This window comes from Podarcis vaucheri (assembly GCF_965113315.1).
Source record: "Podarcis vaucheri genome assembly, chromosome: 16".
Lineage (NCBI taxonomy): Eukaryota > Metazoa > Chordata > Lepidosauria > Squamata > Lacertidae > Podarcis > Podarcis vaucheri.
The window spans coordinates 35,290,705-35,317,581 of record NC_138754.1 but is presented as its reverse complement, the minus strand read 5'-3'; the positions used below and the strand labels follow the sequence as shown (position 1 = coordinate 35,317,581).

At 40.6% G+C, this 26,877-nt stretch overlaps 1 protein-coding gene across 5 annotated transcripts in view; it reads left to right on the top strand.

Moving 5' to 3' along the window:
- SFSWAP (splicing factor SWAP) overlaps positions 1 to 26,877 on the top strand; it is a 96,339-nt gene that overhangs the window by 19,674 nt on the left and 49,788 nt on the right. For 4 of the 5 annotated variants that reach the window (XM_082204120.1, XM_082204122.1, XM_082204123.1 and 1 more), the window contains 4 exons: positions 12,500 to 12,746; positions 14,431 to 14,562; positions 14,922 to 15,015; positions 24,345 to 24,516. In XM_082204120.1, the coding sequence (XP_082060246.1) occupies positions 12,500 to 12,746; positions 14,431 to 14,562; positions 14,922 to 15,015; positions 24,345 to 24,516 (645 nt within the window). The remainder of the gene's footprint in view (positions 1 to 12,499; positions 12,747 to 14,430; positions 14,563 to 14,921; positions 15,016 to 24,344; positions 24,517 to 26,877) is intronic. The other variant, XM_082204121.1, reaches the window with a different exon arrangement.

Below are 26,877 nucleotides of genomic sequence, written 5' to 3'. Positions count from 1 at the left end.
GTTCAGTTGGGGGGGGGAATGTCAACCTGCAAATCGGTCTTTTAAAAGCATGTAGCATAATCCACAAGGCTGTCTCTCCAGGCCTTTAACAAAATTGCTGTGATTTGCAACGAATAGTAAATTTCTCATTGGCTTCAGTGAGAACAGGATGACACAGTGAAGAATTTCCTATAGTAGTGACAGGCAATGTCCCATTTACACATGGTATTTTCATCTCTACTTGCAGCCACAGAAGGAATTGGCTTCGCAGATACTGCTGTTTGTAGTAATGTCTGTTGTGATGCATCTTTGGGCATGATGTGCAGGAAATAATATGGCATCTTGTTATATTAAATAAGTGGAGATTGCATGGGAAATGGAGTAAACTGTCAAGTTTTTTAAATCCTTCCCTAGACTCAGCAGAAATTTGGAATTGAGTCCAACAAAGATAGGTAGTTGCCCCTCCTTTAGGTCTGCTTTAAGCCCATATGTTTAAAATGATAATCAACAAAAATGATTAACTAGTGTTGACTGCAATGATTTAAATATTGGTCCATTGCTCTGCAGAAATGACTCTGGACTTCAAACACAAATGTGGTTACAAAAGTTTACTAATTAGTGTTAGTTCCTGTTACATCAGTTTTATGGGGATATGTTTACATTAACAGTATTGCTGTTTAAAAGGTTTCTGTAACTTTTATTAATTGTAAGTGCCCTTTTATAGCAGGGGTTCAAATGCAGTGTGCCTAGAAAGGTAGTTCGTGCTGCCCACAGGATACCCTGCCTACCTCTTGCTGAAATTATGTTGATACTTGAAAGATGCATCAAATTGTAACCGGTAAAGTAGGTTGCAGGGAATTGTGGTGGTGGTGGTGCTCACTGCGTTTTCTGCAGTTTGTAGATGACCCCATGGGCCCAGTAAATTTGGCAGTCACTGCATTACAGTTTAGTCCTGGGCATTTTAAAATCAATCTTCTAGTTCATAGTTCATTCTTGTTTCTTTCTGAAGCATTGATGTTTAGGATGCCATTTCTTCTATAGAAAGGAAGGCTGGGTGCAGATTTGTTGCATTTAAAGGTTTTCGTGATATAGCTGTGACCCTGTGATAAGAAAACTCATGAAAACAAGGAACTGTTCGAGTGTACTCTATTGTTCTAGACCAGGAGCATCCACTCTGTGTATTGTATTTGTAATGTGTTAATCTTCAGAGCATATACAGATTGTTTTCCTAAAAGTTGGCTATTCAGCAAGAAATTTTAAATATCCATAATCTTCATATAATATACCATATAGGTGCTATCATTTTGAGAGTAAAGCATGAAATGATAGATGCATTTCCCTGGAGTCTTACTCCTTTTCTTACAGTCTTCTTTCAAGTGAAGAATGTGTCTTTTGCTCTCTTTATTGTTTGCATTTGTTTCCATTGAGAAGGATATTGATTTAAGTAAAGACAAAGAAAGAGTTTCTTGTGTTTATAGTTTTCTCAAAGGAATAACTAATGTGACCATGTTATTTCTATCTGTTCTGTATTATCAGTGGCATAGTCGTTTACTGCATATTAAATATTATAGTGAGTTAAGGGCCAAATGAATGAAGGTCGTAATGCTAATCACCAAATAGTTGTCTTAATAAGTGATTCCTCTATCATTTTGCCTAAACCTAATTTTCTTAGTTATGCTAATTTCCTACAGCATTGATAAAAAATCCCTGAAGACATAATAAAATGAAAGTGGTATCTGAAAGACAGAATGGGAAAATGTAGTCTAATCACCACAAAGCATATATTTTAATTTCAGTATGCCAGTCTACATTGTAGAGAATTGAGTTGTATTTTGTGTGGGTTTGTGAACATTTGGTTTTCAAGGCTTTAACAATTTTTTGCTTGAAGATCAAAATGGTTGGAGATGTTTGCTATTTGTACATGCAGACACTGAAAAGTCATAGGAAACCTTATAGTAGGTTTGCCTATTAAGAAGATAAGAGCCGTTTAAGATCAGACCAAGGGTCTATTTAGTTTAGTATTTCTAGGTGACCATGGGAAGTGCATTGATGGGCTTCAAGTTGCCCATGATGGGGATCAGCTCATCTAGCCCAGTAGTGTCTGTTAGATCTCCAGTGTCTCCACCAGAGGCACTTCCCATTACTTTCTTGTATCTAGTACAGTGGTGCCCCACAAGACGAAAAACCCGCTAGACGAAAGGGTTTTCCGTTTTTTGTTGCGCTTCGCAAGATGAATTTCTCTATGGGCTTGCTTCGCAGGACGAAAACGTCTTGCAAGTCTTGCGATTTTTTTCGCTCCCCCCCCCTTTTTCTAAGCCGCTAAGCCTTTAATAGCCGCTAAACTGCTAATAGCCCTAATCCGCTAAGCCGCTAATAGGGTTGCTTCGCAAGACGAAAAAACCGCTAGACGAAGAGACTTGTGGAACGGATTAATTTCATCTTGCGAGGCACCACTGTAATTGGAGAGCTGGGGAGTAAACATGTAAAGCTCACACTCTACCAATGAGCTATGGTCCATTCTCATAATGGATATACCATGAGCCACTGAAAATCCACCCAGTGATAAGTAAGCACCCATCATTCTTTGGTTTTTGACCATTCACTGTATGTAGTGAATGACCCCATACTAGAGGGCTTAAAAAGCATATGGTAGCTAAGATTCCCATAATGCTAAATTCTGCATATTGAATTACTCATAATACAGAGCAATTTCCACACACTCCCAACTATTACAGGGTATATCACTCTATTTGGTTTAGGTTATCTTAACCGCCACTAAGCAAAACAAGGTCCAAATTCTTCCTACCAGAACCAGTGCCTAAGACCAGTGTTATTTGATAGGAAACTGCCGGTCTGAACCCTGCCAGACTCTGTTGTATAATTCAGTCTGCAACTCACTCTCGGCAAAAACTTCAGATGCAATCTAATATGATTCAGTCAGCACCAGATGATAAATTAAACATGCAAATAGGGTCTTATGCATTTTTAATCATGTAATGCTATTGTGTATGGAGTCAAATATTGAATATTCCCCACAAGCTTGGTTTGCAGTTTTAGGCTCACATACTGGAGCCCCTTTCCCATGGCTATTTCTGGCATGTTGAACATGTCTGTCAGCATAAGTAGTCCTTCATATGCTGTTTTTGCAAATATAGTAATTCAGATATGAAAGATGATAAGTATTTAAATTCCTGTTTTCCCTTCTCATATCTCTTCCCCCTGTACTCATATGCACATGTATTGATACTTACTCTTTTGGGAACGGTTGGCCTCCCTTGAAACCACTAGTGAGCAACATTCTCTGTCTCTCTAAGGAGGGGGATTAAGATAATCAAGGAAAAGGAGTATTTTTAAATCAACAGTTTGAATAAAACTTCCTACTTTGTTCCTTGACAAGCAAGGGTATATTTGTGGTTACAGCAGTCAAAACATTCTGGTTTGTAACTACAGTTGTACCTTGGGTGCTGAACGTCTTAAAACTCATACATTTTGGCTCCTGAACGATCAAAAACTGGAAGTGAGTGTTCTAGTTTTTGAATGATTTTCAGAAGCTGAATGTCTGGCACGGCTTCCAGTTTGCTGCAAGATGCTCCTGCAGCCAATCTGAAGCCACGCCTTGGTTTTCGAAAGGTTCTGGTAGTCAACGGACTCCCGGAACGCATTCTGTTTGAGAACCAAGGTACAAGTGTACCTTTGGGAACCAAACGTACCTTGGTTTTCGAACAGCTTGGTTCTCAAACATTTTGGCTCCCAAACACCACAAACCCGGAAGTGAGTGTTCCGGTTTATGAACTATTTTGGGAAGCCAAACGTCCGACGGGGCTTCCATGGCTTCCAGTCAGAAGCCGTGCTTTGGTTTTCGAAGTCAGAATGGACTTCTGGAACGGATTCTGTTCGACTTCCAAGGTACAACTGTAAATCGTTTCTACTAAATTCTGGAGGAATGGCCATGTTAGGCTGTTGCATCAAAAACAGCATTGTCATACCGTACCTTAAATACTAAATAGATGTATTCAGACATAAATTTTTGTGAATGTATTATAATGCACTGGAATGCCAGCGTACATTTTCTTTTATCACAAGACTTTTTGTTCCTTAACACTACCTAGGAACTCAATCAAAAAACAAAACCTACATGGCTTTTGCGCTAATGCTTTATACCTGAAGATGAACAGGGCAGCTGAAATTAATGGATTTCTGTTTTGGTTCTCTGTACACTTGCCAAATACATTAATCTGGACCACTTCAGTACAGACAAGGGCTACATTTCAGTACAGAGTTGGTTTGTTGAAATTTCCAGAAGCAACAGGTGGTAATGATCAATGTTTCTCCATGAGATAGAAAGCAAACTCCACACTCTTTGGATTGATGGTAATAAATATGCATCATTTGTCACAATAATAAATACAACATATGATTTTCTTCAGATTGACTTAAAACTAAGAATTCTTCTAACAGCGCATAACTGGAATATGTTATGCATTTGGAATACCAATTTGGATAACCAAAGAGGTGCTTTTCTCTAATTTCCAGGCTACTGTGTATTCCTACACTGAATTCTTTTAACTATAAAAGCTTATGGGTGTGATTCACATTTGACCATTTATTTAGAGGGCTGAACTTGTATTTTCTTTTGTCTAGAAATTCTAATGTGTTTTTTTGCATTCCAAACTTGTAGAGGTCAAATATTTGCCCCTCTCCTAAATTTAATGGTTGTTCTGAAGGTGTGCAGCCAGTCAGAGCGCATTCACAAGTACAGTGTGAGGTACCATGAAACTGAGGTATATGTTATCCCCCCCAACCCCCCAAATTATAAATGCCTTGCTCGTACTTTGGCCAAAATAGCAGAAGATTTGGAGTACTGTCGCTACTGCCAGGTCATTCAGTTTTACCTTTCCTTAAGCTCTGGCTGGTCCTTCACCTTCTCCACACCTTTCTTCAGTTTCAAGTGCAGATGAGAAACTTGCTGGTCCCAGCAAGAAGCACTCACTCGCTTTTGCTAACATGCTTTTGATGCTTTGCCCACTCTTTCAAGCAGCAATATTGGTTCATTTACACAGTCTGTAAACAGTCTGATGGTTCAAATAGCTTCATTTATTTAAAACAGTGTTTCTCAAACTTGGGTCCCCAACTGTTGTTGGACTACATCATCTCTGACCACTGGTCCTGCTAGCTATGGATGATAAGAGTTGTAGTCCAACAACAGCTGGGGATCCAAGTTTGAGAAACACTGCTTCAAAGTTTTCCCTGGATGAAATTAATAAAAAGTTGAAATCAATAGAAAGCAAACAGTGCCTTCCCTCAGAGTTAAATCTGAAAGAGATGTCACCAAATGAAAAAGGAGAGAGAGGGGAAAACAAAATACAAACACAGATACAAGTTACAACATCTCCCCTTCCTAATGGTAATATTTTGATAGATCCAGAATTGGCCTCCACAGTCTTACGGACTCATTGTTAAAACTGTGTTTATGGAAGACAATCTTACTCGGCTACGGATTGCCAAAGAAGATGATTTTGATAGACTTGCTATGTGGATTCAGTTAACATTTTGGTGATGTCTTACTGGATTTGATGGGGTGTTAAAGTATGCTGTACTCAAACCAATTTACCCTGATGATTTCCTTGATGAAAGCACTGAAAATTAAGTTGTGCGCCTCCTCTTAAAAGGGCAAATAAGTGTTTGTTAGTTCCTTTTGTCTCTAATCATTCACAGCCCAGAGTTGCATTCGAGTGCCAATAACTCATTGCTGGTGTATGTTGTTGCCTGTAAAAGGCTTCTTGTCCAGTGTTCACCTTTTTCTTACTATTAGAAGTATGGCACACTTTAGCCCAAAGGGGGATTTTTTCTCTCTCTCTTTGAAAATTATTTTGCTTCTGAGACTTCATTTTTATCAGAACTCAGCAGATGTAGGTTTGTCAACATGGCACAGCATGAGATTGCCTTCTACTGTTAACTCTGCGGAGCTTAGCTTGACACCATGCTGTATTTTGGGAACAAAGCCTTTGTATACATACTAGCGAATTGTTTTGCTTAGAGCACCTAATTAAATGGGTGTGTTCTTAGCTCTTGTGCGTGTGCACACACCCATCTTCATCAGGAACACTGTAACATTCATGGTGAATTGTACAAAAGGCATGTGTTTTCAACAGAGAGGCCATAATTCAGTGGTAAATCACCTGCTTTCCATGCAGAAGGTACTAGTGTAAGTCTCAGGCACCTCCAGTAGAAGGATCAGGCTGCAAACTATGGGAATGATCCTTCCTCCGCCTCAGACTTGGAAGTGTTGCTGGTGGTCAGTGTAGACAACCCTGGACTAGAATGACTAATAGTCTGACCTAGTACAAGGGATCTTCCAGTAATCACTCTGTTCAAGCTGCATTTTTTTAAAATAACAAAACAAAAACTATTTAAAAAGTGACTTAAGAGAATATTGCTCAATGGCAAATAGGAAACTGAAATGAATCTTAAATTGTAACACTTCAATCTCTTTCATGTGGCACCTTCTCAGTCTTAAAATTCTTCAGCAAAGAGGGTGGGAATAGAGAGTGTGCCGCAGTAAAGGAATCCTGCTTGAAATCTGGGTTTAAACTTAAAACCTGTAGTTTTAAGGAGCAATTAACACATGCTTTGGTGTAAAAAAAAAATTGTAACTAGGCCACATCATATATGCATATTTAATAAAAGAAGACTTAGCAAGCCATAAAACTTTCAATCATACAAAAAGTTTAAACTATAACACAGTTTACACTGTCAAGGATTCTGAAGGTGATCAAGGTTGTACTCCCAATTTGTGTGGGATGACAGCCAGGCAAGTTGGGCTCTACTGGTGTACTCTCTAGAAAATGTCCAGTATTTCCCTAGAACTAAGCACTATAGGAAAAAAGTATTAAGGGCCACAGGTTTTCATTGCTGTTCTTTCATCAAGCAATCTGGCTCTAGGAGTTCACCCAGAATTCCTAGAAATTTGAAACTATACACCTCCAAAACAAAATGCATAGCTAACGCACTCCTGGTGAATTAAATGCAGCTGCATCTCAGGACTCCACAAGATGGAAGGCAAACAGGATGGGAAAGTACAAATGAGCCCAGTGTCAAAGCTTGACATGACTAAAATGTCCATGTTTGCAAACATTTTGTTATTTTATCATCACTGCTACCTGTTACAGGAACGCCAATATACGATAGCCCAGCTGTTTATGGAATAATCTCCCTGCTGTCATGTGTAGCAAAAGGTCTGCATAATTCAGGCATTTTACAGGCACAAAAGAAATGAAGGTTTGTACCCTCCTGAGACAAAGAAAGGACCTTTAAGTTCACAGCTGTTAACGTGCTATTCAATTAAATATGCATGTAGGAATTCCTCATTTGTGAACTAGTATGTCACTGAAATCAGTTGTTGCTCGTGGAAATTGATTCCTTTGAACTATAGCTTCTCAAACTGGGCAACAGGGAGACACCCCACCCCCCTAGAAATTACGCTCCTGAGTTAACAAATACAACCATTGGAAAAACACAACCAACAGAGTACAGGTAATTTCCATCTTATGTGAGCATTTGCTTTTGGGAAGCCACGCATATTCGCAAAAATGCCTAAAGACAGAAACCTGCAGAACCACCCTGCCCACCCCCAGCAAGGAGGGCTGCTTAGCTGGCTTCGGGAAGGCACATGCTCAGCTTGGGAGAGAATTCGTAAAGGCTCTGGCAGCGTCCTGGAGTCCTCCCACCTTTCCAAAGTCTTTTAAGCACTTCCCCAGCTTTGGGAAGGAGGCACAAGGGCTGTGGCACCCTGCCAGAGCCCTTGCACTGACTTCCCTAAGCTGGGTAAGCCTAAGATCGCAGCTTTGTAGGGGCATGTGGAAACAAGTAAATGGAGAATGGGTTTCTTCCACCCTCCATTCATTTAATTATTTTCCGCCCATCCATGTAAGCTGTCATCATGCAAGTTAAATAAGCGTAAGATGTGAGATACCTGTACAACTGAGCACACAGCAGTATAAGTGTTGCAAGAATAGAGACAATGAATCTCTAACAAAATATTGTTCTTGCTGGAAAAAGTAGAATTTTGTATGGTGAGTCGGCTACTTTGGCATCTATAGTGCAAACACAGTAACACTGAGTTATTCAATAAAACTGAATGTTGGTAGCAGAGAGAGAACAGACTACAGTTTTTAAATAACTTACACAGCCAATACTCTGCCACTGCAAACAAACATTAACTCAAAGGCTTTTTTTTTAAAAAAAAAGTTTCCCGATTAAAATAAGTCATTCAGCAAATATCAATTCACAATCCGTTGTCACTTGACATGACAAAGCCATCTCTCAGTGGCAGAATACATGCTTTGCACACAGAAGGTCCCAGGCCCAGTCCTGGGATCTCCAGTTAATCATAATCACAGGCAGATAAAGTCAAAGTCCAGGGAGAGTGGATTAGATCAGGGGTCACCAACCCAGTGCCCATAGATGCAATGGGACCCACAAAGGCTTTTACTTCTGCTCATGGGCAGGGGCTCCAGACCCTAAGCTTTCTTTTTATTTTATTATTAAAGTAAATCTCTAGCCCCTAAAGAAATGTGCAGGTACCTTCTAAGTGATTTCTGTGAAATGAGAATGAGTGTGATGTGGTTATCCTGGTTGTGTGGAAGCTCCGTGTTGCTATTAAGGCAACAACACAATTACAGCAAGTGTGTGTGTGCGTGTGTGTGCGTGCGTGCGTGCGTGTAAAATCAATTTTATGTTATCAGGACATAGCTGACTTCCTACGATAAGTATAAGGTTCATAGAATCACAGAATTGTAATAATAATAATAATAAAAATATTTTTTTAATTTATATGCTGCCCTCCCCAGCCGAGGCCGGGCTCAGGGCAGCTAACAGGTCCTCTAGTCCAACCCCCTGCAATTTAGGAATCTCAGCTAGATCATACATGACAGGTGGCCCTTCAATCTCTGCTTTAAAACCTCCAAGAAACAAGAGTCCATCTTCTCTTGTGAGAGTCTGTTCCATTGTTGAACAGCTGTCAGGAAGTTCTTCCTGGTGTTTAGTTAGAATCTCCTTTCTCATAACTTGAATCCAATGGTTTTGGTCCTAGCCTCTGCAGCAGGAGTAAACAAGATGCTCCATCCTCCATGTGACAAACACTTTCGATATTTGAAGATGGCTATCATGAAAGATCAATCAGTAGAGCATGAGACTCTTAATCTCAGGGTTCGAACCCCATGTTTGGCGAAAGATTCCTGTGTTTCAGGAGGTTGCACTAGATGATCCTTGTGGTCTTTTCCAACTCTATGATACTATAATCTCCTCTCAGACTCTTCTTTACTAGACTAAACCTACCCAGGTTCCCTCAACCTCACGATGCTTGGTTTCTGGACGCTTTTTCATCTTGGTCACCCTCTCTTTGTTCATGTTCCAGCTTGTCAATATCCTTCTCAAATTGTGGTGCCCAGAATTCATCATGGGTTGCTGTCTCTCTGATTTTGTATTATGCCATGCTCCCCATCACAGCCATTTTGTGACTGTTGCCCCCAGCACTTCTCCACATATTGGTCATTTAAAAAACCCAAACATCTCTTTTTCTACCAAATGATAATTTTTGCTGCAGCTGTTCTTTTTTTTTGGGGGGGGAGGTGGGTTTTAGGAGTATATCCTTTACCCAAATATAACTCAAGTTACTGAAAAATGATCCTGCAGGAAACCTAAAACTTCTGTGTGCACTCTGACATTATCTATCTTTCATATATCGAGTGTGATGAGTTTCCCACTCAAAACTGTCTTATCTGAACAGCCCAATTGCTGCTTAAGGATTTCCCTGCTCAAAGATAATCACATTTCTACCACATTCCTTTAAAGTAAGCAATGTGGAGTCACAAGAGACTGATCCATGCCCAGCATCTTAAAATGAATTGAATTTACCAGTACCAAGTCATCTAGAAACTTCATTTTAAGAGATGAGAAAAAGGTCAGCCTTCAGCTGTTATGCTCACAAGCTTGTCAAGGAAAGATGCAGACAAAAACAATTTGTCCCAAAATGTAATAATGCTACAACTTCTGCCTGGAAAGGATGAGGCTTCATGCTTTAACTACTGGATTCCAGGGGAACCAGTTTTCCTTGAAGTAAAGCTAGCAGCCATAGCACAGAAAGGCTATATATGCCAACAACAAACCTGACACACTTACCTATTTTTATTTAAAGTATTTCTAGATGCCCTTCATCAAATTTCTCCCATGGCAGCTTATGACATATCTTATTGCTTGTTAAGCAAGCTTTCTCCAATCTGTGAGGTTTCCATGAGAATTTTAAGCAAACAAAGGGTACCTGGAAGCCATAAAAATAAAATACATGTTTCAGAACCATCCAGAGCTGATGCATCAAAATTGCAAGGCTTTTAGGAAGAAATCAAACATTTTCCCACTCTGACTTCTAAGCAATCTAGCTTAAGCTAAGTTGAATAACACATTTTCAAACCAACTTGACAGGTAACTTTCTGTCTTACTGACAAAATCACAATCAGCTGCCCTGTGGGAAAAGAGGGAAACAACAACTAACACCAGTATCAGCTGCTTTTGCAAGTTGAGGATACAAGCCAACATGGGATGAAAATTAAGTTTCTAGTGAGAGGTACTATACCTTACATGATTCCTGGTGATTCAAATCATAGGGCTTCAGCCACCTAGCTTTTATCAAACCAATATTAATGTCAGAAGAAACAGTTGTACAGTAGGCATGCCTGGTACCGAAGTCAAACAACAAAAAGTCAGCCTGTTTAATGTATGATTCTAATGTATTTTACCCACCTACGTAGTCATTACTTAGGTTTGGTTACTTATCTTGGAGCAGTTGCTATTTTGCATATGTTAGTCTGGTTTTGCTAGAGATGAGAAGGGGGGCAGGAAGCAGGGCAGGGCACCAGGGCTCCACCCACAAAACAAGAATAGTTAATCAGCCATCCCTCTGGCTTTGGAGAGTTTGGAAAGCACATCCCATGCATCTTAATTTTTATTTATTTTATTTTTTGGCAACCACAAGGGCTGGAAAGCTAAGGGAAGTCTGAGATTTTTAGAACAATGAATCCTGCACTTTTTATGTGCCTGCATGGAATCAGAGTATGCATACAAGTCTGGACATGATAGACGAGGAAGGGAGGATTATTTGGAAATTCTTGCTGGTTCCAAAGTGACTGAATAGTGCACTTTTATAATTTCATTCTTGACATTTTAGCAAAATTGACTTTGACATCCATGAAAAGGGTTCCCAAAATTTGTTTTGCATTAAGGTGGCCAACTCATGTCAAAACCAGTTTGCAGTGCCAATGTTAAAGTTACTATAGTAGTGGGTTTCAAATCCCTGCACTGTCACCTTTTTTGTTTCTTAACCCACTCCTTATTCTGCCCAATCTGATTACTTCTCTAGGTCCTCTCTTAATCATCCTAAATGCTCACCTAAAAAACATTCATGTCTAAACAGAAAGGGCTGGCTGTTAACACTTGTTACTTATTAACTTATTCTTAACTTATTCTATTATTAACTTATTCTCCTGTTGGCTGGGAGTAGCTACCCAAAATCTTTTTGTTCTTTTTCCTTTCCTTTCCTTTTTTCAGATGGGGGCTGGGATCATAACCGTCCCTTGGGTAATCACTAGGTTTGACAAGAGTAGCTACTACATTTCTGTATTGTTGATTAATTGAAAGTAGTAATAAAAACTGTGTAGTAATTTTGGATTCCTTTATGTATTAGCGGCATTGTACCTAACATGGTTCAGGAATTCTAAGAACCTCACCCCAAATCAGTGTGGTCCTGCTTTTTTATCTTAGGAAGCAACCTGCAAAATTTTGTTTGAACCTTTAAGAGGTATCCAAATGCATAACAAATATATAGGAGATAAGCATATACAAAGCAAGTTTTGAGCACTGTGCAGGCATGCTTGAAAGGCCTTCTGAAATTAATGCTGGGGAGAGTTCTAGTGGTTGAATACAGGGCTCCAGAATAGACACATACTGGATTATATGCAAAATTGTTCACATTGGGCAATGTATGCAAATTGTACCTTTACTTGGTGCAGAATTTTAATGATGCTGAAAAGTCCAAATCCTAGCTGTATAACTTTATACGGTCAGAAAGAAAGCTACTACATTTTCCTAATTTTAATCATGCAAGCATGGCTTTAATATACCTAAAAGGGCACACGAAAGTGAATTAAGTTGTGAAGGGGGGAGATGGCAATTTCTTTAGATTCTTTGCACGTCTCTCCACTTCCTCATTCACTACAGTGCTGTTTCCATTTGGCCTTGGATGTGTCTGCCTCATTTCACCCGAATGTGTTGACAAAATGCTATTTCTCATTTTCTGCACAAGAAAAATGGATAACGCATTAGGAAGTTGGAAATTTTAACATAAGCTATGTTCCACTTGTGGTAGCAACAGTGCAGGGGATGGGCTGTGGGACATTTTTGATTTTTTTTTTTTTTGCTCCCTCTTCAAACTGCCTGAAATATTGATCATAAACCTTTTTTTTTACAGCAACTGTGGCAGCCATGTATTACAGTTACTACATGCTGCCAGATGGATCATATTGCCTCGCCCCTCCACCCCCAGGAATTGACATGGCAACTTATTACAATGCACTACCAGCAGGGGTGACTGTGTCTAGCACTACAGGAGTAGCCACAATGACAGCACCACCTCCTCCTGGCACTACACCACCACCATCTTCAGAAGCAACTGATGACACCAGTGGTGTAATGCCTGCCACGACTACTTCAACAAGGTATCCTATTTTTTGCCTGTCCCTTTGAGTTTGGCTTTGAGCAAAAGCATTTCCTATGGTTTCTGGTAACCCCAGGTCATGTTCAACAAAGGCCACATTGACACCACACATTTACAGCACTGTGATGCCACTTTACACCATTATGGAATTCCAGGAGCTGTAGCTCATTAAGGGGTAAAGGTAAAGGGACCCCTGACAGTTAAGTCCAGTTGTGATCAACTCTGGGGTTGTGGCGTTCATCTCGCTTTACAGGCCAAAGTAGCAGGTGTTTGTCCACTCCGCAGACAGTTTTTCTGGGTCATGTGGCCAGCATGACTAAGCCGCTTCTGGCGCAACAGAACACTGACATCAGAGCAGCGCACGGAAACACCGTTTACCTTCCTGCTGGAGTGGTACCTATTAATCTACTTGCACTTTTTGGCATGCTTTCAAACTGCTAGGTTTGCAGGAGCTGAGAAAGAGCAATGGGAGCTCACCCCATCTCAGGGATTTGAGCCACCAACCTTTTGATTGGCAAGCCCAAAGGCTCAGTGGTTTTGGAGACCGCTATTTACTTCCCAGGGTTACAGTTCCCAGAGTTGTTTAACAATCCCTCCTCACACAGAACCCCGGGAATTATAGCAGTTAATTGATGTGCACTGGAAGTAAGGATGTCTCCCTGCTGCCTTAAGAAGTTTGGGCTTTGGTATGTGTCTAAGGAAAAAAGCACCAAATGGTCAGCATACCCTTGCTGTCTTGCTTTGGTTCATGCATGGCATACTCAGGGGTGTTTTCTATGTTTATTAGTTCTCAAATTAATCTTTTCAGTACACATAAACATTTTTTTTCCTTGACCGCAGTGGCTTGTAGCTTTGTTTGTTCAGTTCATTGTAGCTGTGGCCCCATTATAAATCCTCAGCTAGTTAATCGTTGTCTGAAATCTGTTCCAAGCACTAATGTTTTCTTGTTTGAAATTGATCTCTGCTTGGTCAATGTGTTAATTTAGCAAAACAATAAGCTGTGTGACATTAAGAGCACATTACGCAAGTAGGAGTGGGCTTTTGTTTAGATTCTCATCAACTTACAATCTACCAGTGGTTATGCCAGTACTTCTGTAAAAGGTGTTCCAACACTTCTGTTGTTATTCCTGTTTATTGTCAAGGTTCTCTGAATGCCTTACCATGTTATAACAGTGGAATATATTAAAAATGATAGTATTGTAAAATGGGATCAGGATTGTATAAATGGTGCAAACCAGCTTGTATGAAAATATTTTGGACTGAAGTTAGTTGCTGGCCTTTATGATTGCACAGGAAACTTTCACGTATACAGCTGTTTTCTGATGAAAGTTGTGAAATTGGAATGGTTTTAAAGAGGCCTTCAGATTTCTCTCACTCGTTCTGCCCGGCACTGCAGTTGAAAAACTTTTTAAACCTTGTAAAGCCATAAATCTTGGTGCCCCAAAATGACCTGTTCAAATAAAGTGATGTTAGGCAGATTATAAAAAGTTTTAAATGTTTGCCTGGATTTTTCTAATTCCAAAGAGATAGCTCTGGCTTCTTTAATAAGCTCGTTTTGGGGGATCAAATATTTCATAACTTAAAAATCAGTGGTGATTTTTAAAAAGTAAGTGCCGCCTCTGGCTTAATAGGGCTGCATGTTATGTTCTCTGCCTATGTAAATAATAAAGTGCTAATTTTTTCAGCACAATTCCTTCTGTGGTTACCATCATCCCCCCACCCCCAGACATCCAGCCCGTGATTGACAAGTTAGCTGAATATGTTGCTAGGAATGGGATTAAATTTGAGACCAGTGTCCGTGCCAAGAATGATCTAAGGTGAGTGCAAGTGCCTTTTTTCTTAATTACTTCATTTTATGATGTGGTGTAAGTGAGCAGCTTGTCCCTCTCTTATTGACAGTCTGTTTTGCAAAGAAAGCTGTTGAGTGTAATGTGTTGTAATTTGTTTTATTAAAATTCAAGGGACTACTTGAAGTTAATGATAAAGCATTATTGCCTAAGAATCTTGAAGCTTGTGCTTCTGAATGTATACCTTCTGGGCATTTAGGCATAAATTATTCTATTTCAGAATATCAGACAGCTTTTCAGTGCTTGGGGTACTGGAATATTAAATGATGGTTGGTGTTTGCTATGTTGTGGTGTGTTTTTCCACAAATTGCATTTTTGTTCCTTAACAGGTTTGAGTTCCTGCAACCTTGGCACCAGTATAATGCCTACTATGAATTTAAGAAACAGTTTTTCCTTCAGAAAGAGGCCAGTGACAGCTCAAAGGTAGGCTTCTAAGAGTAGGAAGCAACTGTGGGACATCTTGCTTTATATGCTACGTACATAGGAACCTGACTAGAGCAGCCAGGAACAGAGAAACCACCTCTAGTAAATTTATTTTTAAAAAATTATATCCCACTTTTCCTTGCCAAACAACTTGCAGGAGCTAGCAACATGCAACTATGAACCCAGTAATAAAGGCTAAGTTGCTTCAATTCATTTTATGCGGGTCTGCCATTAAGAACATAAGAAGAGCCTGCAGGCCCATCTAGTCCAGCAACCAGGTGCCTCTGGGAAGCCCAAAAGGCACACCTGAGTGCAGCAACACACTCTTCATTTGTGATTCCCAGCAACTGGCTTTTAAGATGGGTGCTGCCTCCAACTGTTGAGGCAAAGCTTGGTTATCATGGGTAGCAGCTGTTACTAGCCCTTCCTCCATGAACATGTTTTAAAATTGTTAAAAAACAAAATGCTGTAGATCAAAGCAAATTTTAAGCAGCATATTACTTTGTTTCTGTGTCATCTTTACTCAATGCTGGATTGTTTGCATGTGTATATAAGATGCTCGTCATTACCTTTTAAACACCCTAAATAGATTTAGGAGTAAAGGTAAAGGGACCCCTGATTTAACAATCAGTTAAATCAATTTAACAATCAGTACAGTTGCGGACAACTTTGGGGTTGCGGCGCTTATCTCACTTTACTGGCTGAGGGAGCTGGCGTTTTGTCCGCAGACGGCTTCCGGGTCATGTGGCCAGCATGACAAAGCCACTTCTGGCGAACCAGAGCAGCGCATGGAAACGCCATTTACCTTCCCGCCAGAGCGTTACCTATTTATCTACTTGCACTTTGACGTGCTTTCAAACTGCTAGGTTGGCAGGAGCAGGGACCGAACAGCTAGAGCTCACCCCGTCGCGGGGATTTGTACCGCCGACCTTCTGAGCGGCAAGCCCTAGACCCTGTGGTTTAGACAATAAATACCATCTCCTGTTGCATGTTCCATCACCAGCTGAGCTACAGCTAGTGTGAAGCAAAAGAAAGTACCTTCCCTGTAACAACACCCAGACTGTGGAACAGTCACCTTTCTTTATAGGAACCATTTGACTTGCCTCATCTTTAGATGTTTTTTTTTGCCTTCCAGGTGGGGTGTTCTTGTTCCGCTGTGATTTAGTTTTAATCGTATTTTTGTATTGCTTTTATTGTACAGTAAAGCCACCTTGAGCACTCTGTTGGAGGGGATATAAATTCTGTAAATAAATAGAAGCCAGACACAACAAGAAAATCGTAACTCAGAAACTTTAGTATGTGATTGCATAAATCCAAGCTGGTGATTGTAAATCAGGTGTTGGTCATCTTAAATCAAAGAGAATTAAATATTGCAATGTACGGGTCAAAAATGAAACATGCTGCAATTGAGATGTTAAGCCTGTTTAATTCCTTGACATGTTTTTGTTTCACTTTGTTTATAGCTACTCTTTTCAGCCAAAAATTTTCCCCAAAGTGGCTTATGATAGAAGTCAGATATGTAGATATTGGATATCTCTGTGGCAGGTTTTTCTGGCCTATAGCTGTTGAGAGGTTTGGCGCTAAAAGAGCAGCAACTGGAGTCATGGGTTAGCAGCAGATAAAGATAGAAACCCATACAAATAGCCCTTCTATTGATTTGAAAGCTCCACTGGGATTGCACAATACTGTACACAAAGAAAACACAAAGTCAGAAATGTCCCATACTTTGGGCCATAGGGGAATGTTTGGATGGGTGCCTGTTTATTAGGGACAGATAGCTGGTGCCTTAGAAGCTCAAAGGGTACTGCTGTACTCTAGGATGAATATGAGAATTGTTCCACCTGTTCTGTAGCAGATGTAGGATGGATTCAATTGTCCACTCTGAGTGAAGTGTCCACTTGTAAACTCAAATTGCGGGGCAGCTGGAGCAGAGTTATACTAGCTTCTCCTGGTGTCTTATGTACTACTGATGATTAACTCTCCATGTTCTCACAGATGCCATGCAAACCACCAGTTGAAATAAACTGCATATGCCCTTCCAGCAAAGATGTGGTGTTTTAGTCTATAAAATTGTATTCAAGGCTAAAAATTTGCCCAAGTTGTCTCTCTGCCCTCTGAAAAGATACCCAGCATAACCTTTTTCTAGGTAGCATTTTGAAGTGGCATACCGACACAAAGAGTTCCATTAAATGAAACCTGTGCATGAGTTACCTTTGTATTTTCAGTTTATTTGGATTGAATAGTTCATGTTTATAAAGCAGACTAAAGTTGCTAGGAAACCATTTTACACATTTTCCCATAATGTGGATGAGGTTTGTTTTGAAATTAGTAGTGGGTGTCCTAATAAATTAGTAGTGGGTTACACAGTTTCACTACTTAAGTGCTGTGTATAACAACTCTTCATGTTTTCATATGAAATATAGTTAATATATTTTTCACTTAATCATGTTGATCTTTTTAAAAATCCTCTATTTAGTTTCCACCTGAATTTTATTTTCTGTTGACTAAAGGGTGCTAGTACATGATCAGGAAGGTCTAACGGCCAGGTGCCAGAGGGCTCAGGGCGGATTTAGGCCAGACTTGCAAATAGTTTGTTACCTGTAGCAATTCAACAAATGTCTCTATGCACTAGGCAAAGAGGCTTCCTGATTTAAGAAATTGAGAAGTGCTGGTGGATAATACCATCAGGGGACTGATCATCTTCACTTGATTGACCCTCTGCTTGAAGATCCTGTTTCATATGGTAGCCAATCAGTCCTTCAAAATGCCACAGGCAGAATGTCAAGACAAAAGCTTTTTTCCTGCTGTAACTTTCCCCAGCAACTAGCACACTCCCTCGAAACATGGAATTTTATTATTATTATTCATTTCATTTCTGTACCACTCTACATTTTTAAGAAAAATATCTCTAAAACAAGAAAATATCCAGAATAAAACATTACTGAAGAAAGTCAAATACAGTGGTACCTTGGGTTACAGACGCTTCAGGTTACAGACTCCGCTAACCCAGAAATAGTACCTCGGGTTAAGAACTTTGCTTCAGGATGAGAACAGAAATAACACGGCGGCGGGAGTCCCCGTTAGCTAAAGTGGTACCTCAGGATAAGAATGGTTTCAGGTTAAGAATGGACCTCCAGAACAATTTAAGTTCTTAACCTGAGGTACCACTGTAGTTGCTCACTGGAAGGACAGATCCTGAAGCTGAGGCTCCAATACTTTGGCCACCTCATGAAAAGACTCTCTGGAAAAGACCCTGATATTGGGAAAGATTGAGGGCACAAGGTGAAGGGGACAACAGAGGATGAGATGGTTGGACAGTGTTCTCGAAGCTACTAACATGATTTTGACCAAACTGCGGGAGGCAGCGGAAGACAGGAATGCCTGGCATGCTCTTGTTCATGGGGTCATGAAGAGTTGGACACAACTAAACATCTAAGCAATAGCAACAACACATTCAAAGCAACATACGGTAATTAACAGAAACTGAAATAATATCTTAAAGGTTTCAAAATAAAAGATTACAGAGGAGGTCAACTACAGAATGCACATTTAACACAGCAAAGTTAACAAAAAAATTATCTTAAACATTCCAAAAGAAAATGTTACTAAAGGAAGTCAACTATAAAATGCACATTTAAGACAGCATTATTAACAAGAGCATAAAACATTAGCATAGGCATAGTACATACCTGCTGCTGCTGTTGCCAATCCTGCCAATGGTGGTTCATGGTGGGTGGCAGCTGTGGAAGTTCAGGCTCAATGATCTGCAGCTCCACTAAGAGACAGACAGAATTCTATATAGCTATCAAAATTAATATAGGGCTGTCATACGTCCGGATTTTCCCAGACATTACTGGGATTTCGAAAACCTTTGGTTTTTTTCAAAGCAAAAAGGCTCAACAATTTGGGGGGTCTTCCAGAGTGTCGTGGTTTTTACTTTTTGAAATATGGCAACTCTAAACTGATAGCCATTAATGAGCCCATTCTCCTTGAAATTGAATAGAGAATTTGCTGAGGTCCACTATCATTGATGTGGCTTCAGTTTTGGCTTTCCACTCCAAGTTCTCTGAAACACATAGAGGGCTTGTGGAGGAGGCGAAGGTTTCTCTTTTTTGTGCTGGGGTATGGAAAAGATGAGGAGGGGTAGGGAGACTCCTGTGGCTCTTTTATTCTCCATAGCCCAGCACAAGCCAGACCCTCTAGCATGTGCAGAGAGGTAATGCCTTACTCTCACCTATGCTGAGATTTTGGATGAGAACACTATGAGAGGCTTCTTGTATTTTTTCACCTTCTTTAAGCCGCAGGGTGAGAATGCAAAGCCCTGGCCGTGCCTCTCACCAAATGGTTGAGGAACTGGTGGAGACACACTGGTTGATCCCTAGTGAACACACACAAACAGCTGGCAGGCTTGTTTTTAAGGCAACTTAAACCACAGTGACATATCAAAATACTTCTGAAATTTTATATGCATTTATTTGATTTTCTCTGTCTCTAAGCTGGAGACAGAGCCTGGGAGCTCAATATAAATCCTAGTGACCACAACTGCCTTCTCCTTGGTTTGTGCATAGCAGCTTTCTGTTGTGCAGCCTATCAGCTAGACAGCTTCTACACAGCTTCCTTCTCCCCTCCTGTAACCATATATATTGGCAGAGCCTCTGCACTCTTGTTCTCCTCAAGTTGCTTGTTCCCATTTGCCCTATTTGGCAGATTCTGAAGAGTAAGCAGGTGAGGTGCATGATGGGGTTAAAGAACCCTTTTGCCAGTGTGTTTCCTTGCTCCCAGTATGTTTCTGAGCACAATTCAAAGTCTTGGTGCTCACCTTTAAAGCCCTAAACTGCTTTGGCCCTGTATACCTGAAGGTGCGTCTCCACCCCCTTCATTCAGCCTGGACACTGAGGTCCAGTGCCAAGGGCCTTCTGGCAGTTCTCTCACTACAAAAAGTAGGGCCTTCTTGGCATTGGCACCCGCCCTGTGGAATGCCCTCCCATCAGATGTCAAGGAGATGAGTAGCACTATAACCTTTAGAAGACCTCTAAAAGCAACCCTGTGTAGGGAAGCCTTTTAATGTGTTATGTTTCATTAAGTTTTTATATATGTTGGAAGCAACCCAGAGTGGTTGGGGCAACCGAGTCAGATGGGTGGGGTATACATAATAAAATTATCATCATCACCACCATCATCAATCACAGAAGTGGGTTTTATTGGCAAAGCCAGTGTTTTTGATACTTCAGTTGTTGCTCCATTCAAAATATTGCTTCTGCTGACTGCCAGGTGCTGGCCAACATGAGCTGCCTTCTTTCTGTCATTTAAACACTTTCAGGAGCTTCAAAACTAAGCATTCTGCTTATTCTGTTCTTTAAATTATTATTGTTTAAGTGCCTACAATCTGAAATCCTGTAATATGAGCCCCTCTCCATAATTGAAAATCCTCAAACCTTGTTTGTAGAAGATTTTTTTTTTAATCGCTACTTAGAGGCAGTCAAAGAACCTTTTAAAGAAAGGAACATTACTTTTTCTAAAGTACAGTTTTCAATTCGTACATCAATTCTTGAACTTTTTAGTTTCTGAGAGCCTTTTCTGAGCAGTGCATTGTGGTAATCAAATGGTTCTTAGTCGCTTTATTTCTCCACCAGTCTTGTTGAAGTGACAGTAAAACCACTATTGCCTCTTATAACAGGGCTTTCCATTGAGAACTTTCAAAACATTTTAAGGTTCTAAAATACCATTGATGGCTCATATTCATTGTTCCTAAGAAAGAGGGTTCCAGTTTTGTTAGTAAAGTATGTTGGTAATGATTTCACTTACACCATTGACTTCAGGCATTTCTCAAAGCTCAAACACCTGTGATTTACAAACCTGCAGAGTTCACCTTGCTGTTTTCCATTAGTGAGTTACCTCATTTTTGAGGGGATAAACTCATCCAGCGAATATTAGGTGGGAGTAGCAAATCACAGGGCCAGTCTTGAATCCATCTGCTTCATAGAATCATAGAATAGAATCATAGAATCATAGAGTTGGAAGAGACCACAAGGGCCATCGAGTCCAACCCCCTGCCAAGCAGGAAACACCATCAGAGCACTCCTGACATATGGTGGTCAAGCCTCTGCTTAAAGACCTCCAAAGAAGGAGACTCCACCACATTCCTTGGCAGCGAATTCCACTGTCGAACAGCTCTTACTGTCAGGAAGTTCTTCCTAATGTTTAGGTGGAATCTTCTTTCTTGTAGTTTGGATCCATTGCTCCGTGTCCGCTTCTCTGGAGCAGTACTCTCCATTCCAGTACTCTCTAGCACAATCAAAGAAAACATTCCAGCCTTCTCAGGTGGCATAAAAGATATGCTTTGGCCCCCAAAGAATATCATTAAAATTGTTGTCACAGATTATCTCAGGGTGGGGTTACAAGTCGAAGGATCTGGGGTTTTGGCTTTTTTAAGTTTTCCCCAATTTCAGTTAATTGGTTTACAGGGGTCTTAGGCTCCAGAAATTGAGCTACTGGGATTTAGCACTTTATTGGTTCTTGCAAGAAAGGAAAAAGTAGAGGTGGCCTTATTCTAGGGGCGGTTAGTAGTTTAAGTGTAGATATGCAGGTAACTGAATCCAGTTCATCTTGCTTTATCCACCTGAAAAGACATAGGGAATCTGAATCAATTTGCATAAATATGTATGTCCTGCCTAGAGACTCTATAAAGATCATAATTTCAGTATACAATATGGGGCTCCCTAGAGCAGGGGTAGGCAACCTGAGGCCCGGGGGCCAGATGCGGCCCAGTCACCTTCTCAATCTGGCCTCCATCAGCATGTTTTTACATGAGTACAATTTGTCCTTTTATTTAAAATGCATCTCTGGGTTATTTGTGGGGCGTAGAAATTGGTTCATATTTCCCCCCCCAAATATAGTTCAGCCCACCACATGGTCTGAGGGACAGTGGACCGGCCCACAGCTGAAAAAGGTTGCTGACCCCTGCCCTAGAATCTCATTTAAAATTGATTAACCAATGCTTCCCAACATCTCTTGATGATTGTGCTGGGAGGTTTCAGTGCAGGAATGGATGATGAGTGTGCAATAGCCAGTGAGAGGCTTGGTCTGAATTTAGAGGATATTAATCTGTAGATGAATAAATTCTGCAGGCATTTATTTAAATTAGTTTATAAACTTGGGCTGTTCCTCTGTAATGGTTCCAGGCAGGATAACCGAGCCGGGAAGTTTACATACAACCCCCTTAAAGGGTGGGAGCACCATAAATTATTTTTTTGTGCAATGACTAATGTGCCCGTTATGTAGAGAATTTTGCAGTGTGAGGCCAACCAGCAAGTGATTTACCAGCGTATGACGCTGGCAGGTTTTCAGGGCATTATAAAAGGTCTGGCTTATAAGCTCTCCTGCATGCAGCAAAGGAAGCACAGTTTGAGGTGGACTCTGAATATTCAGCTAAAATTAGAGGAATCTACTCAGTGAACAGATGAAATAGGCTGCTAGGAGCAGCAGAGACCTACGATGCTGTCCATGGGAATGCTTATAAACAGGAACTGAGCATAACAGCACTTTCCCAGCTTTTGGCCTGAAACCTTTGAGAGCTGCTGTCAGTTAGAGTAAACGATAGGGGTCTGTGCAATATTCACATTCCCCCCCCCACTCCCTTTCAGAATCAGTTTTAAATTGCTTCCATTGCCTGTGTTTCACAAATCATACGTTTGGGAGTTTTTTTTTACACACTAAACAATCTCTGGCATAAGTCTGCTCTGCCATGAATAAATTAGACCAATTAACTCAAGTGCCCCTTTCTCTTCTGAAGATAAATTCTTACTACTGAAGTTTTATTATGTGTTCATCTTTTTTTTTCTAACAGTGGTAGTTGCTAACGCTTAAAACTCCATGCCAAAAATACTCTTAGATTTTATTGGTATCATTAGCTGCAGCCAATAAGTGAAACTAAACTTTAAGATTGTTCCTTAAAGATTTCAGCATTTTTTTAAGAAAAGAAAAACTTTACGCTTAGCCATTTTGTATATTAGACTTTCATTGTACATTCTTATTACAAAGCTGTTAGTACAGTGCTTTTTAATGACTCTCTTGACTACCATAATGGGCATGAAATAGCAATGTCAAATATACTTGAATCATCGCAAGCTTTTTGGTCTGCTGCTATGCTTTCTTAAAAATCTCCAAGCTCATTAATAACTGGTACATAAAATGAAAGTTTCACAGCAAGTAAATGGGCAGGTCAGCTAGTATCAGTTTGGTAAAGGCTGTATTACGAAGAACTGAAGCCACTGTGTTGCAGTTGTTAGATCATTTTTGACTGTGATAGGAGAGAATCAAATTCCATGTCTCTGATTTGCACATGTCAGGTCATTGTTTGTAGCCAATATAGTATTCTCTTCATTGGGTGTGGGGAAACCTTTGGTCCTCCAGATGTTGCTGAACTACAATTCCTTTAGCCATTGGTCTTGTTTGCTGGAACTAATGGGAGTTGTAGTTCAGTAACATCATACACTCTCATACATTGCATGTTTGGCCTCATTTTGCTGGCATAAGAAATTGGGGCTGTAACATGTAAAGCAGTCTCATTGTGATGTACAGAGACAGCTTTGAAATTTATAAGATCAAATATGGAACCTAGTATGCAGTGCAGACTTAGTCTGCACTGCATACTAGGCTTAGTCATGCCACATGACCCAGAAGCTGTAGGCCAGCTCCCTCGGCCAATAAAGCAAGATGAGCGCCGCAACCCTAGAGTCGGTCATGACCAGACCTAATGGTCAGGGGGTCCTTTATCTGTGAGGTATTTTTGTTGCCTTACCCCACAATAGGAATTCTGTGTGCTGTGCAATCCTATCATGTCAACTCAGAAGTAAGCTTCATTAACTTCAGTGAGGCTTACTCCAAGATAAGTAAATGTAGGATTGCAACCTTACTCTTTTTCCAGGGACTGCTCAGGAAGAAGCATCTAGTTTCATACTCCTATGATGGTACTGCTTTATAGTACAGGATCTTGAAGGACTACTTTGCGCTGCTTCTGAACATGTAAATGACCTCTTACAAAGGTGCTTTAAAGTTATGAAGTACTTAAAATAGCCCAGGGATGTGTTCTTTTCAATTGAGAATACATAGAAACCTGAATGAAATGTAAAGGGATGTCATATTCTAGATTTCATGTGGTATGTTCGGTTGTATGCTTGAAGCCTAGTTCTTTATGAGCTTTGTGTGCTGTTCTGTCCAAGAGGTGCCACTTTGTGGCTTTTTAAAAATGCCATCCATTTTAATTGTATTCCATAGGCTTTCATTTTTAGCTGGAAAGTGAGGTTGTCTTGTATTTTCCCGCCTTTAAGCAGGTAGCAACTTTATCGGAGGATGTCCCTGCTGATACTGCCAACACCGAACCTGGAGAAGCCCAGTTTCCCACTGACAACATGTCTGAAGATGTAGAATCTGCTGCCCAAGGAAATGATAAACAAGATGCACTGGCCATTAAAATTTCCAATGATGGCAAACTGATAAAAGGTATGCCTGTAGGTGTGGGAACCAGAGACACACACCCCCCGACACCGTGTGTGTGTGTGTGTAATGAATAAATACATCCATAAGTAGCATTAAAGAATGTTTCACTCATCTGAAGGGTGGAGGGAAAACTCTGAACTGAGTAATGGATCCAAATTTGTGTCTTGATGCTCTCTCAATATCATACAACTTAATACAACATACCTGCTTGAAAGATCTCTCGTCTTTCATTCAAGGCTGATAGAGAGCAGCCTTCCTCAGCCTGGTGCAGTGCTAGCAGGGTTTGATGGGAGTTGTAGTCCAAAAAATAGGTAGGGCACCAGATTGGATTAGTTCAGTTCTTTATCGAAGCTATTCCAGAGAACGATTTCCCCAAGTGCAGCGTGACTGCTTGAGAATTGGCTGTAGTGTAGCTGCTTAGCGGAGGCTCATAGCTCAGCTGCTGATGGAATAGAAGGTCCCAAGTTCAGTCCTTGTAAAGAGTTGTATAGCGAGGCTGGGAAATTATTGGTTTCTTTCTGCCTGGAACGCAAGAGAACTTCTGTTAAGTCCTGGGGTGGGGGGTGGGGGGGCAATGGCCTGACTTGGTTCAATGAAGCATCAAGTATTCATGTGACCAGTGATTAGATTGCAGCACCACAGAGCTGGAAACTCTATTTTGATAAGTAGCAGAACGCTTGCCAGACGAAACTCCTGTATTCTTTGTTCCAATAAAATCAAACCTTTGAATTTCAGGAGCTTTTCGCAGCAGGCAGCAGTTAAACTGAAAGAAATTTGTGTAGGCAATCCCTTGCACGTGTTTAATTTAGAGGAAGCTGCTGCCAGACGATAGCTGTGTAAAATGGTTTGGCTTCTTTTTGGTGGGGGGGGGGTCATAGTGATGGAGGAGTCGTTCATCAGTTTTCATTTCCGGTAGAGGTTGGGAACAAATGTTCCAATACGACAAGAGTTTCTGCCAGTTGCAAGGCAAGCTGTGAAATGCTGTAGATAGGAGGAAATGCATAGGCTTCGCCTTTCTTTCTGCTGTGCTGCAATGCAATTAATTCCTCAAAGTAATTATTTTTTTGTAGGCTGGTATTAAATGAAATCTTCCAAGTACCATTGGGTGAGCTAGCAAATCCTCTTGATGTCAGATTTAGTGGGGGAAAGGTGAAAAAGTATTTTGTTTTTTTAAAGTTGCAAGTGGGTTAAGCTAATTAAGAGGTCAGGTTTGAAAATGGCCTTTTGAAAAGATAATAAACCACAAAGGGCCAAAAATTGAATTACATTGTTTGTAGCATTAGCGGGAGCGGGGGGGAGTTCAACTGATGAATCCAGGTTTGAGGATTAGGAATGTATGAAGTTGCCATATACCAGGTTAGACTATTTGCCCAATTAGCCCGATATCTTCTATTCTGACCGGGAATGGCTCTCCGGGCTCCCCAGCAGAAAAATGTTATTTCTATGATTTGCTACCTGACATATTGTTAACTAGAGAGCCAAGGAGTGAACCTTGGACGTTCTACATGCAATTGAGGTTCTGTTATCACTGATGTATATGCCCTCTCCAAATCAGTAATGGTAGAGGTTGCATAAAGCAGGAGTTACGTGTGGCTAGATCTCTTTAGACTATCAAAGACGAATCTAGAAAACCTGGTTTCATATTCTGGGTCAGCTTACTACCTTTATACCTTGTTTTCCTTCCAAAAAGCTCAAATACCTTAAGTACGGTTCCCAGGGAGTCTCCCATCCAAGCAGTTTGATGGGCCAGAATTGCTTAAGCTTCAGCAGCAGAACAGCATTACAGGCATTCACGGCCAGTTTATCTCTCTGTCAGCTCCATTTTACCAATTGCCTGAGAATCGTTACCAAGACTGAACAAGGCAAAGCTTTTTAAGCAGTTGCCCGTTAGGACTGCTATATAAATGAGTGATAGAGCTAGCCCTAGCGGCCTCCACGGTTAAGGCTTCTATAAAGTTTCCATTCTAAATGCTTTGTGTCCGTTCATAATTCTTTTTCCAAAACACAAAGGCAGGCTGCCTATATTTGGCTGGGGCTCAAAGCACAAATGCTTATAAGGAAAGCTTCAACTGCTTGCATGCATACAAGGAGGGGCAGGTGACATTATCTTTTAAAAGCGAGCATCATTCTATCCCTGCCTTCTAAAAGGCTTTTGTAGTAGTTCCAAATCTTCAGATCAGAATTTACCCTTTAACCATGAGGGTAAGGTAATGATTCCCCTCACTACCACCAACTTAAGGGGATCATTTGTTTTTCCACTGTTTTTACGGGACCATTTAAATGTGGTGGAGAGAGATGTTTTGGTGCTGGTTTACATGCGGGCTCTTCCATCCTGTTCAGCAGGATGATTTTCAGCCTCAAAAG